Source organism: Aulonocara sp. 'chitande type north' Nkhata Bay, linkage group LG3 (genome assembly GCF_057382095.1).
Source record: "Aulonocara sp. 'chitande type north' Nkhata Bay isolate Kocher_YH1m ecotype deep benthic linkage group LG3, A_spYH_male_GT1.1, whole genome shotgun sequence".
Classification (NCBI taxonomy): Eukaryota; Metazoa; Chordata; class Actinopteri; order Cichliformes; family Cichlidae; genus Aulonocara; species Aulonocara sp. 'chitande type north' Nkhata Bay.
The window spans coordinates 19,168,987-19,181,795 of NC_141346.1; the positions used below are offsets into that span (position 1 = coordinate 19,168,987).

At 44.9% G+C, this 12,809-nt stretch overlaps 2 protein-coding genes across 4 annotated transcripts in view; both read right to left on the reverse strand.

Moving 5' to 3' along the window:
* The window catches only part of LOC147334363 (low affinity immunoglobulin gamma Fc region receptor III-like), a 529,842-nt gene that overhangs the window by 47,199 nt on the left and 469,834 nt on the right, over nt 1–12,809 (reverse strand). The window lies entirely within an intron of this gene.
* Nucleotides 1–12,809, reverse strand: part of LOC147334366 (alpha-2,8-sialyltransferase 8E-like) — a 65,573-nt gene that overhangs the window by 18,423 nt on the left and 34,341 nt on the right. For 2 of the 3 annotated variants that reach the window (XM_086271523.1, XM_086271517.1), the window contains exons 2-3: nt 12,403–12,474; nt 12,236–12,310 (exon numbers count right to left, since the gene is read on the reverse strand). The exons of the other annotated variant lie outside the window; for it this stretch is intronic. In XM_086271523.1, coding sequence (XP_086127649.1) covers nt 12,236–12,310; nt 12,403–12,474 — 147 coding nt within the window. The remainder of the gene's footprint in view (nt 1–12,235; nt 12,311–12,402; nt 12,475–12,809) is intronic. 3 annotated transcript variants of the gene reach the window in all.

Consider the following 12,809-nt stretch of genomic DNA (forward strand, 5'->3'; position numbering starts at 1 on the left):
CACTTCTGGCCACAGAGCGCTGATATTCACTGCACATGCCCATATTAACCTTAACCAGAGGGTTTAAAAAAAACAAACCACTGTTTACATACCATATCTGCTTCTGCCGTGGCCTGGTGGACATAAAATTGGTTAAGGGTTCCCCGAGCTTTCACGCCCCTCATGTTCTTCATGTGCCCACCATTAGAAGCATGTGTTCTGAGCCCTCTGCTATACACTCTCTTCACCCATGACTGTATTTCCTCCTGCGCGTCCAATCTCATTGTTAAGTTTGCAGATGACACTACAGTGCTCGGACTTATATCCAACAATGATGAGACAAACTATAGGACAGAGGTGCAACAACTAGAGTCATGGTGCCACGACAATAACTTGGTCTTAAACACCAAAAAGACCAAGGAGATCATTGTAGATTTCCGGAAGAGGGGTCATAACAACCATCTGCCTCTCTTCATTGGCAGTGAGGCGGTGGAGAGGGTGAGCAGTTTTAAATTCTTGGGGGTAACTGTGACCGAGGACCTGTCCTGGGGCAACCATATCACCTCAGTTGTACGGAAGGCCCAACAGCGCCTCTACTACCTGAGGAGACTGCGGAGCGCACACATTCCCAGATCTCTGATGTTGAACTTCTACAACTGTGCCATCAGCAGCGTTCTGACGTATGGATTTCTAGTGTGGTTCCCCAGCTGCACCAAGGCCGATCAGCAAGCACTCCAGCGGGTGGTGAAAGAAGCTGGCAGAATTATTGGAACAAGTCTGCCAGAGATCAGTAATATCTTCCCCACTCGCTGTCTGAGGAGGGTGCACAGTATCCTGCGGGACCAACATCACCCTGCGCGCCACCTTTTCCATCTGATGCCCTCAGGGAGAAGGTACAGGTCTATACAGGCCAGAACAACCAGACTGGCCAACAGCCTGTATCCACAGGCTGTGAGGCTCCTGAACTCTCTGCCCCCCTCTCACGGACAATAACCATATCCAACTTCTTAATAGCAATGAACTGGTCTGCATTGGTGCATCATATCTTTATTCTCTTCCCCCTCCTGCCCCCCCCCCCCCCCCCCCCTCTTTCTTAAATAGATAACTATCATATCTGATATCATATCTCACAGTACAATAATATTGAATGGGTTGCATTGTTGTATTTTGTCATGTTTCTCAGGTCTTTGTCTGAATTTCTACGAACATTATTGCTAAGGATTGTCTTATTGCATTGGAGTCACACTGGGTTAAATATGTACACTTGGGTTTTAAGGGGTATTTATTATTTTCTTCTTTTTTTTGGGTTGTATGGAAGCCCCAAACGCAATTTCATTGTTCTTGACAATGACAATAAATAAATAAATACTAAAATACTATGGAAAAAGTGCGCCGGCACACAGTGCAGTGCGCTTTATAGGTGTTATCGTGCACTTTCCCAGCCAGGTGTTTTCCTTTTCCCATTCCTCCCTGTACTTTTGCAGCCTTTTTTTTTTCTTTCTCTGAGGGGAACAAACATTGCTGCTCTAATGCTGGGCTCACACTGTGCGATTTTTTGGCCCATTTTGAGCCGATTTTTGAGTCGTGCGACCGATTTGGTGATCGGCCCGATTTTGGCCTTCATCGTGTATCGTGTAGTATACGTGGGGTAACGAGAAGCGATTAACACCTCGAGCAGCTCCCGATCATCAATCGCTCGTGACGTGTCACCGCAGCCGCTCACACTGCTCACGCGCAAACACGTAAACGTCGGTGAAAAAGATGGAGCAGCACGGCTGTGCAGCGTGTGATCTGGACACAAGCGATGGAGGCACAACTTGTAGAACTTTGGAAAGCTCATCCGAGACTTTTCGATGTGGCATCACAAAATTATCACGACCACAACAACCGTGAAAATAGTTGGATTTACATTGCTGCTCAATCACAGCTGCCTGATCAATGTTTTTCATTAGCAATTTAGCAAAGTTGATGGTGGTGGTGTGTCTGTGTGAGTGAAAGACAGAGAGAGCGAGCGACAGATTTTCTGTTATAACCTTCATGTTATGGAGGCACAGTGTGAGCACTCAGGTCGCATCAGAGCATCGGGCGGTATAGTGTGAGACCCTGCATCGTGACCTACCAACTTCTAACCCCTGCGAGTCAATCGTGCAGTTTGAGCAGGAGCTGAATAACGTGACTGAAAAAATCGCACAGTGTTTGCCCAGCTTTAGGTGTACTGTCGTCCGAGACTTGCACCGCAGTGTCGGCGCTTGTTTCCCTGTTGGCCATGCTTCTTGTTGTGGTCATCTGTTGTCTTCCGGTATTTTCTCCGCAAGCGACCTTTCCTCGACCAATGAGATAAGCGGTAATCTGAATTGTCATACTCGAATTGTCATAAGTGTGCTGTCAGCTCATTGGTCACAAAGCAGGAGAGGGGCTGGGAATTATGTTTTCAAACAAAGCGTTAATTCCATTAACATTTATAGACTACTTTTGATTCTCACTGTATTACGGGACAAAGTGCGTCCCTTATTAGCTCAATACGGGACGTGTACTTTTGTTTCTACACACGGGACGATTCCGTTTTTTAAGGGACGGTTGGCAGCCCTATTAGTGAGTGAGTGATTCGTTCGCTCTATGATTCAGCACAGGAGGGAGGGGGTGAGTAGCTCAAATGTGCTGTTAGCATGTTAGCAGAGCGATGCTACTGTGAACCGAGGAGCTATTTTCTTGATGTGAGCTTCTAATCAGGGTTTTTTATTCCAGTTCAGAGCAGAAATGCTTTTGTTAAGAAACTGGCTGTTGTTTTTTTCCCCCCACAATTTTAATTATAAGCTAGATATATTTCTACTAAGTGAATTAGTTTGCTAACAGAAACAGGGATGAGTCAGTGAGTCAGTTGGGCTTGTGAATCATGATTCACGAGTCAGTAAAGTGATTCTCGAGTATTGAACGATTCGTTCACGAATCGAACATCACTAGTGGAGAGGCAGGGTACGGCCTGCGTGCTGAAAGAACTGATTAATCAGACATTTTTATGTCTTTACAGGTAAGCTAGGTGGTTGATAATATAAACAGATGTTATAAAAGTGACAGACAGCAGTGGCGAATAATGATAAGTGTCTTGTTTGTGGCGAATGTTAAGCTAGAGAGCTAATTTCCAAGTTCATCCTGTTGTTAGCCTGTGCCGATCCAAGTGTTAGACTGTACCGAAACTCTGTGAGCTCGGTGCAGATATTTTTGGGATTAAAGCCACAAGATATATATTTTGCACAATAAGAGAAAATGTGAATTGCTTTATGTTTAGTTCATGAAGACTGAATGCTATAGAAATATGTTAAGAAGAACGTTTATTTGAAAGAAATCTAGTTTAATAAATACAGTTAAGAAGTCATGTTCATAAATAGATAAAAACAGTAGTAAAAACAATATAAAACTGTAATCAGAGTTCACAATGTTATTCATGTGTATAGTAAAATGTATTTTTGTGATTTAAGCAGTTTATAAAAGTGGTGCATATGAATATGAAACTGTATATATAAGTAGTGTCAGTGGTGAAGAGGCAGCGTACGGCCCGCGCGCCGAAAGAACTGATTAATCGTACATTTTTCTGTCTTTACAGTTTTCTGTAAAAGTAAATATGTTGCACGGGAGATGTGTTGGCCCATCATTTCAGGGGTGTAACACTACCACAGTCATGGATTCAGGAAGCATGGTTGCATCCTGTTTTAGTGAGGTCTACTTTCTATCTATTATTCCTTAGAGCAGTGTTTGTTGCTTTTTCTCATATTACATTGGCTGTGTTGAATGATTATAGCTTATATTTGATAGAGGATATTTTTGTTTCAGAATTGTTGTCTCAGTTCCTTAAATAAGCTTCAAATGGTGAGGCTACTTAAGAACTCTTGTTATTCTATCATAATGCCAAAAAATTTCTCACTAAAAATCAATAGAATGGAATAGAATAGAATAGAATAGAATAGAATAAACCTTTATTATCCCATGGATGAGAAATTGTGGTGTTCCACAGCTCTTATAGCAAGGGGAATATAAAATATAAAAGGAAGACACAAAGTTTGTATATACAAGTAACAATGTACAGACATTTGTACGGAAATATGTATAAAATGTGCAGTTAAAAAACAAGCTGGTGAGTAAGATGACCAAAGGATGGTAAACTGCGTTATAGAGTCTGACAACTGCTGGTAAGAATGACCTGCGGTGGCGCTCCTTCCTACACTGTGGGTGTCAAAGATTACTGCTGAACGAGCTGCTCAGTGCTTGTACATTCTCATGCAGGGGGTGAGCCTTTCTGTTGGAAGGCCACACTCTAAGTTATGAACTTATTCCATAACAGTAAATAATGAATAACATTACTTTGTTGGTCTCCCACAAAGCCTGCAACCCTCTGCTACATTCCAGCAGTCAGAACTTGGATTCTAAACACCATGCCCCCAGTTATGCACTTCTTCTAAAGGAAGAAATCCAGTAGCAAATTGTGGACATGACAAACCTTTATAGGAAACACTCAGTGTTGGGTGGACACAGAGGAACTGTGGGCTTATGTAGGGATGCTCATTTTGGACAATGTTTACATCTCAAAAAAAGTAATCAATTCAAATCTGCAGGGTGCTGCTGCAAACCCCTCTCATCAGAATTGGGCACTATGACTTTTGTATGGCCAGAAAGAGAAGCAGCACCACTTGGGAAGCTTACATGTAAACACCACAGTCTGTAAATTTGCAGCCCATGCTCCACTTTAGCTGGACTCCCTCTTTCTGTACTGCCTTTTGTCGGAAGGTGGCATTTTTTTTTCATTCATTTATCCAGCCATCTTCTTCCGCTTTATCTGGGGCCAGGTCGCAGGGGCAGCAGCCTAAGCAGAGAAGCCCAGACCTCCCTCTCCCCAACCACCTCCTCTAGTTTATCCGGGGGGACACCAACGCGTTCCCAGGCCAGCCGAGAGATATAATCTCTCCAGCGTGTCCTGGGTCTGCGCCGGGGCCTCCTCCCGGTGGGACATGCTCGGAACACCTCACCCAGGAGGCGCACAGGAGACTTGGCATCTTGTCAGATGCCCAAACCACCACAGCTGGCTCCTTTCGATGTGGAGGAGCAGCGGCTCTACTCTGAGCCCCTCCTGGATGACCAAACTTCTCACCCTATCTCTAAGGGAGAGGAAGCTCATTTCCGCCGCTTGTATCCGCAGTCTCATTCTTTTTTTTTTTTCTTTTTTTTTTTGCCTGTCCCGTTTGGCTCTTTTGCCATCAGAATTATTGTCTAAAGGCAAAGAAAGATGCCCAACGGATTTACTTTACCAAATTGACCATCCCAGCCTTGCCGTAATGGTCCATTTGATTCACCTTTTATTGTTTATTTTATTTTCACTTGCTGAATACGGGACAGACTTGACTGGGGGAAAGAAGGGGAGAAAGAAAGAGGGAAAGAGAAACAGCTGAGAAGAGGGACGGGGGAGAAGGGCAAAAAACAAAAACCAACAGAATGGGCAGAAAAAAAAAAGAAAAACAAAAAAAATGCATATATCGATCACCTGGATCACCTGTTGAGAAAGAAAAAGGAAAACAAGCAGAAGAGAACAAGAGTAATAGAATAAACAACATCACAATGATATATGTGAATATAACAGTAAATACTAAATATTAAACATTATTGTGCAGCACATAAGATCAACAGAACACGGTGACACATAGTGATTAGGCATATGATTTACAAATGCCCAGTTTTAGAACTGTGAGCTATGAACAATGCAAAGTTTAGGAAAAAAATATATATATACACAAAACAAAAAACTTCAAAGTTTGAAATATGTAAGATGTGTGAATTTTTTGAAAAACTAGAAGGTATCTAAAAATGCCTCAAGTGAAAATGAAATTCTCTAATGACACTCTGATAGTTAAGGTCAGCATCAGGACCAGAAGGCCTGTGAAACCACAATAACCTTTGAGTACAGAAGCAAGGGAAGGAATTAGGCCAGTAATAGCAGACATGCAGAAAGCAGGTATTCTCGTGAAAACTAATAAAGCCACGTGTAATACACCAATTTTTCCAGTAAAAAAGGCCAATACAGGAAAATATCGCCTAGTTCATGACCTAAGAGCAATAAATGAGGTAACAGAGCAAATACCTCCAGTGGTTGCTAACCCACATACCATCTTGAACCAAGTGACATTTAATTGGTCACTTGGTGGGTGTGATCACCCGTGTGTACACCTGTGAGCATGGACGCGCTTGTTTTTTTTAAAAGGTTCCTTCATGTAATGATCTGCTAGAGGGTGTGGGGGGGCCACAGCCCCGTCCTTCAGGGCATGAAGCAGGTATGGAGGAGATCAAAACTCCAGACATCCAGAGGCCCCCAGAACACAAGAGACCAAGGAAGACCAACAGAGGGGCAGCCGCGCCACTGTCCCAGAAAGAGCTGAGGAGAGTCCCAGATGAGGGGTCACTCAGCAGCCGCGGAGCAGAAGCCAGGGGGAGTTGCAGTGACGCGCCCGTGAGCTCCGCCGGCAGCCAGCTGTGCCTGAGTGACCGAGCCCCAGGCCGAGAGGCCGGGGGCACCCCACCTCCGAAGTGGCCCGAGCGAGCCCCAGGATCCAGGCCCCGATAAGCGGCCGCCAAGGAGTGAGCCGGTGTGTACCTGGACGCCCATCCCCAGACACAAAGAACCACCAACGCACCGATGTCTGAGGGAGTCCGCCACTGGCAGGGGAAGTGGTGGTAGGGGGAGATAGGCCTCCAAACCTTGGAGGGCCTGAGATGTCCCCAGAGAGGTGGCGTCTGATACCCAACCTGACATATAGACACAGACATGCAGGCACACACAGATACAAACATCCATTCCCACCCTCATGCTCTCATATGCACTTACTCCAGACTCAACCAACGTGGAGACAGACATAAAGAGACGCTGTACACACGATCACACTCCCCAAGCGTACTCTACGAACCGGGTCTAGGTACCCTTGCCCCTGGAGGGGGGAACTGCACCCAGACCCAGGTGGTGTTACCCTTTTCCCTGCGGTGGGGAGAGGCAGACCGCCCCGACTCCGCAGCAGCAGGGAGGCCCCACACTCCAGACCGCAGTCGGACGGCCAACTCCTCCTCCTAGCCCCCCCGCTCCAGCAGGCCGCAGAGAATGGGGGTGAGAGAAGACTCCAAACCTCCCTCCACCCGCTCATTGTAGTGTTGATGCATGTGTGTTCTAATTTAAAACCCAGGAGGGCATGGAGCTACCTGCCAGAGAGCTGCAGGTAAGCGCATAGTCCCTCCTGCTAGCCCTCAATGTCTACGTGTATTTAAAATTGAGAGGTGGGCAACCACGCGAGGGGTGAGGTGTACACCCTGATGGTAATTTGGATTCCGTGTATCGTGCCCACTCCCAAGATCCTATATGTATGTGTAATGAGAGTGTGAGTAATGTGAATGTCTAAGTTGTGAGTCTCATTCTTTCAGTCACTACCCAAAGCTCGTGGCCACAGGTGAGGGTAGGGACGTAGATTGACCGGTAAATTGAGAGCTTTGCTTTTACACTCAGCTCTCTCTTCACCAGCACCAATCCGTCTGTTGATCTCCAGCTCCCTTCTCCCATCACTTGCAAACAACACCCCGAGATACTTGAACTCCTCCACTTGGGGCAAGAACTCATCCCCGACCCAGAGTGAGCACTCCACCCTTTTCCGGCTGAGAACCATGGCTTCAGATTTGGAGGTGCTGATCCTCATTCCTGCTGCTTCACACTCGGCTGCGAACTGTTCCAGTGCGAGCTGGAGGCCATCACCCGATGAAGCCAACAAAACCACATCATCCGCGAAAAGAAGAGATGAGATTCTGATGCCACCGAAGTGAAAGCCCTCCGCCACTTGGCTGCACCTAGAAATCCTGTCCATAAAAATCACAGAATCTGTGACAAACGGCAGCCCTGGCGAAGCCCATCACCCACCGGGAACGAGTCCGACTTATTGCCGGCAATGCAAACCAAGCTCTTGCAACGGTTGTATAGGGATCGGATGGCCCGTAGCAATGGGCCAGACACCCCATACTCCCATAGCACCTCCCACAGGACACCCCGAGGGACACGGTTGAATGCCTTCTCCAAGTCCACAAAACACATGCAGACTGGTTGGGCAAACTCCCATAAGATAAGATAAGATAACCTTTATGAATCCCACACGTGGGGAATTTGTTTTGTCACAGCAGGAAGTGGACAGTGAAAAAGTTATATAGCAAAAATTAGAATACAATAAGAACAAAATACTGTACACAACTGTACCGAATAGAATAAAATACTATATACAGTAGAATAAACAGAATAAAATATACAATAGGATAAAAATAGATTACAAATGCTTTATACAACTGAGTAAAAATACAACTTTGTCAGAAAAAGAGTATTGCATTTAGTGTTATTTCACATGTGTGGATGTGTGTTCGATCAGTTGGAGTCTTTGTTGTGGAGTCTGACAGCAGTGGGGAGGAAAGACCTGTGAAATCTCTCCGTCCCACACCGTGGGTGCCGCAGCCTGCCACTGAAGGAGCTGCTCAGTGCTGTCAGAGTCTCCTGCATGGGGTGGGAGATGTTGTCCATCACGGATAACAGCTTAGCCACCATTCTCCTGTCACTCACCACCTCCACTGGGTCCAGAGGGCATCCTAGAACAGAGCTGGCCCTGCGGATCAGCCTGTTCAGTCTCTTCCTGTCCCCGGCAGAGATGTTGCCACCTCAGCAGACCACACCGTAAAAGATAGCTGTGGCCACCACAGATGCCACACATGCAACCTCCAGAATCCTTGAGAGGATAAAGAGCTGGTCCAGTGTTCCGCAACCAGGACGAAAACCGCATTGTTCATCCTGTATCTGAGGTACGACTAGCAGACGAACTCTCCTTTCCAGCACCCTGGCATAGACTTTCCCAGGGAGGCTGAGGAGTGTGATCCCCCTGTAGTTGAAACACACCCTCCGCCCCCCCCTTCTTAAAGATGGGGACCACCACCCCGGTCTGCCAGTCCAGGGGTACTGCCCCTGATCTCCACGCAACATTGTAGAGGCGTGTCAGCCAGGACAGCCCTACAATGCCCAGAGCCTTCAGGAACTCGGGCTTGACCACATCCACACCAGGGGCTCTGCCACCAAGGAGTTGTTTAACCCTTGTATGGTGTTCGGGTCTGTGAGACCCGTGTTCAGTTTTTTTCAAAAGAAAAATTAAACAATTAATTATTTTTTCACGTGTAAATGTGTTGTGTCTTTCCACTCACTCCACTTGATTATAACTGATTTATTTATAACATTTTATATAAAAGAAAAACGAGAAGCACATTAATTCATAAATGTGATCTAACAAAGGTAAAGGGAAAAAATTAACCATGTTTGCTGTTCATATGTCTTGTAATTGGGATGAAGTAAACATCTGTTGAGTAATTTAACATAAAATTGTTTGATAGTGTTAATTTGGAAAGCCAAAACTCTAGCGGGTCGACCAGACCCATGAACACTGGCTGAGTAACAAAAATACGAACACCACACAAGGGTTAACTGCCTCATTGACCTCGCCCCCGGAAATTGGCAGGTCATCCCCATCATCCCCAGACTCTGCTTCCTCCTCGGAAGACATGTCAGTGGGATTAAGGAGGTCTTCAAAGTATTTCTTCCACCGCCCAACAATTTTCTCAATCGAAGTCAGCAGCGCTCCGCCAGCACTATACACAGTGCAGGTAGAGCACCGCTTTCCCCTCCTGAGACGCCTGACGGTTTGCCAGAATCTCTTTGAGGCAGTCTGAAAGTCTTTTTCCATGGCCTCTCCGAACTCCTCCCACACCAGAGTTTTTGCTTCAGCCACTGCCCGAGCCGCATTCCGCTTGGCCTGTCCGTACCTGTCAGCTGCCTCTGAAGTCCCACAGGCTAACCAAGCCCGATAGGACTCCTTCTTCAGCCTGGTGGCTCCCTTCACCTCTGGTGTCCACCATTTGGTTTGGGAGTCAATGCAGCAGCTTTGGCAATGGAGATGCTGAACATGGTCCATTCGGACTCAATGTCCCTCAGAATGCTGTTGAAGCTCTGCCGGAGGTGTGCGTTGAAGATCTCACGGACTGGGGCCTCTGCTAGGCGTTCCCAGCACACCCTCACTACTCGTTTAGGTGCACCGGGTCTGTCCAGTGTCCTTCCCCACCACCTGATCCAACTCACCACCAGGTGGTAATCAGTTGACAGCTCAGCCCCTCTCTTTACCCGAGTTTCCAGAACATATGGTCGCAGGTCTGGTGATAAGATTACAAAATCGATCATCGACCTGTGGCCTAGAGCGTCCTGGTGCCACGTGCCCTTATGGACACTCTTATGCTCGAACAAGGTGTTTGTTATCGCCAAACTGTGATTTGCACAGAAGTTCAATAACAAAACACCGCTCGGGTTCAGATCAAGGAGGCCGTTCCTCCCAATCACCCCCCTTCAGGTCTCGATGTCGTTACCCACGTGAGCATTGAAGTCTTCCAGTAGGACAACTGTCTCATGGTGGAGCATCTTCCAGCACCCCACCCAGCTTGTGGGAGGATGGGCCCATGTCCCCTTTTCGAGCTGTGCCCAGCAGGGCCCCATGGACTAACGCCTGGCACCAGAAGCTCGCTCTTGGGTACCCTCCCCGGGCCTGGCTCCGGGGCGGGGCCCCGGTAACCCATCCCCGGTAACCCTATTCCCTCAATGTTTTACTCAAAAGGGTCTTCTGAATCGCTCTTTGTATGGTCCCTCACCCAGGACCAATTTGCCATGGGAGAGCCTACCAGGGGCAAGAGCCCCTGGAATCCCTGGGACACACAAACCCCTCCACCACAATAAGGTAGCGATTCACGGAGAGGGTTTTTTTTTGTTTTGTTTTTTCATTTGAACCAAGTATGTCAAGTATGACATTTTGTAAAAATGTCACACTTGAAAAATTCCAATGGTTCTTTAAAGTATCAACTCTTTGCTTTTTTCCCCAGTGATAGCAGGGTCATTTTGGTAATTACAAGCAGAGCACTGCATCCAATTCTTGGCAAATAACACAGAAAATACTGAAAACAAAATGATTAAAAACAATAAAAAGAACCCAAATGCCCAATAAAATGTCTGTTTTCTGTAGAGCACCATCACACTCACTCACTCTCTTTTCTTTCAACAATTATTCATCTTCTTTGGGCTGCTGCTGTGTGGGATTACAGTAACGACCCTAATGTCACTGAAAAATTCAGGAACAGTTGGAGTTCTTTCAATTCAACAAATGGTTCAGGAGTTAAGGGAGTTACAGATATTGAAAAAAATGGCAAAAAAAACCTGTCATCTGACACCAGCAACATTTTAGACTTTAGAAAGTTAGCACAAGATCTGGTTTAAAGACCTTTAGGAATAATGCTACTTTGTTTGAGGCTTTATCTTGAGTGGTTTCTATAGTCTGCCATTAATGTGGTGTGTATAGGATAAGGTCTAATCATCTCTTAGTTTGCTCAGATTGCACAGAGTGTATATTTGTTAATAATTTGAATCATTTTGGATAAGGATAAGTGTAAGATAATGGGGAATTTCAGTTTTTACTTTATAATTTGTTTAGCATAAGATTTACAGTTAAATTGTATTTTTTCTTGCCTTATTTAATTTTTACGTACTGTTCCTTTAACATACGGTAACTGTGCACGGAGGGAGCGTTCACGACGGGCAGTGTGGAGCTACGGGGGCTTTAACTAGCTGTGGAGAAAAACAGTTTCTTACCGTGTTTGCAGTGTACTGGAACATTCAAATGGATCACTGTATTTCAAAACTGTGGAAATAAATGTTTGCCTGTTTGTTTTTCGACTACAAGCGGACTTTGTGGATTATGTTCAACTGCACTAAGACACGCGTACGGCCCGACTACCAGCTAGTGCTTCCGCGGTAATATGGTGTTTGCTCAAACTCACATACTAGCTATAGGCAGTCTGTGCCAAAGTGAGTTAAAATGTCCATGTAAGGAAATCCCAGAGAGCTAATTCTGTTCAGCTTGATGTTTTGAACTAAAAAGGTTTAAGTGAGTATCATTCATGCGGAATATAGTTTTATCAAATAATAATAATAATAATAATAAAAAATATATATATAAACACAAAGCGTGACAATGATAGGTTTTTTGTGGAAACAATGTTTTAGTGTCCAGGTGTTTCCTTCACAAACATTTTTCATTTTCTTTTTTTCCAGAGAATTTAAAAGGAAATAAAAATTATTATATCAGAATATTAGAAGGCTTTAAGGGTCTGATCTTACCTGAATCTGTGGGAATTCTCCTCATGCTTTTTCCATGTTTGATTGTAGAGCTTTTTTACTTTATCGATGACTTCCCTGTAATGCACAAGCATTCAGGTACATATTTAGAAGTATCACCCATTCAGGGCTGACATGAAGGAAAAAGTTATGTCAGTTTTTGCTCTTACTTGCAACCTTTACAAAGTTCAGAGGGCTTTGGGGCATCTCTTTGAGGAGACGGTGGGTGAAATTCCACATAACTGTGACAAATACAAGAGATAAAAAAGTTACCCTTTCTTGAACCCATTTTTTTTTTCAGTTTCCTTGTTCTTTTGTTTACATATGTTGGGAGGTAATTTGTGATATTAACTCATTTATTATGCCTGATACTTGTTGTTATCAACCTGTAGGACAAAAATCCCAGTCTTACATATTTAAAATAATATTAAATGGATATATGAGTATTTGGAAATGTAAAACTTACACTTAATGTTTTAATTCATTTGATAGATTTTTTTAATCAGATAAGTCATATTTCTCAAAATTTTGAAAAACTAACTCAAGTATACCAACTTTGTGTTATTCAAAGATTGCC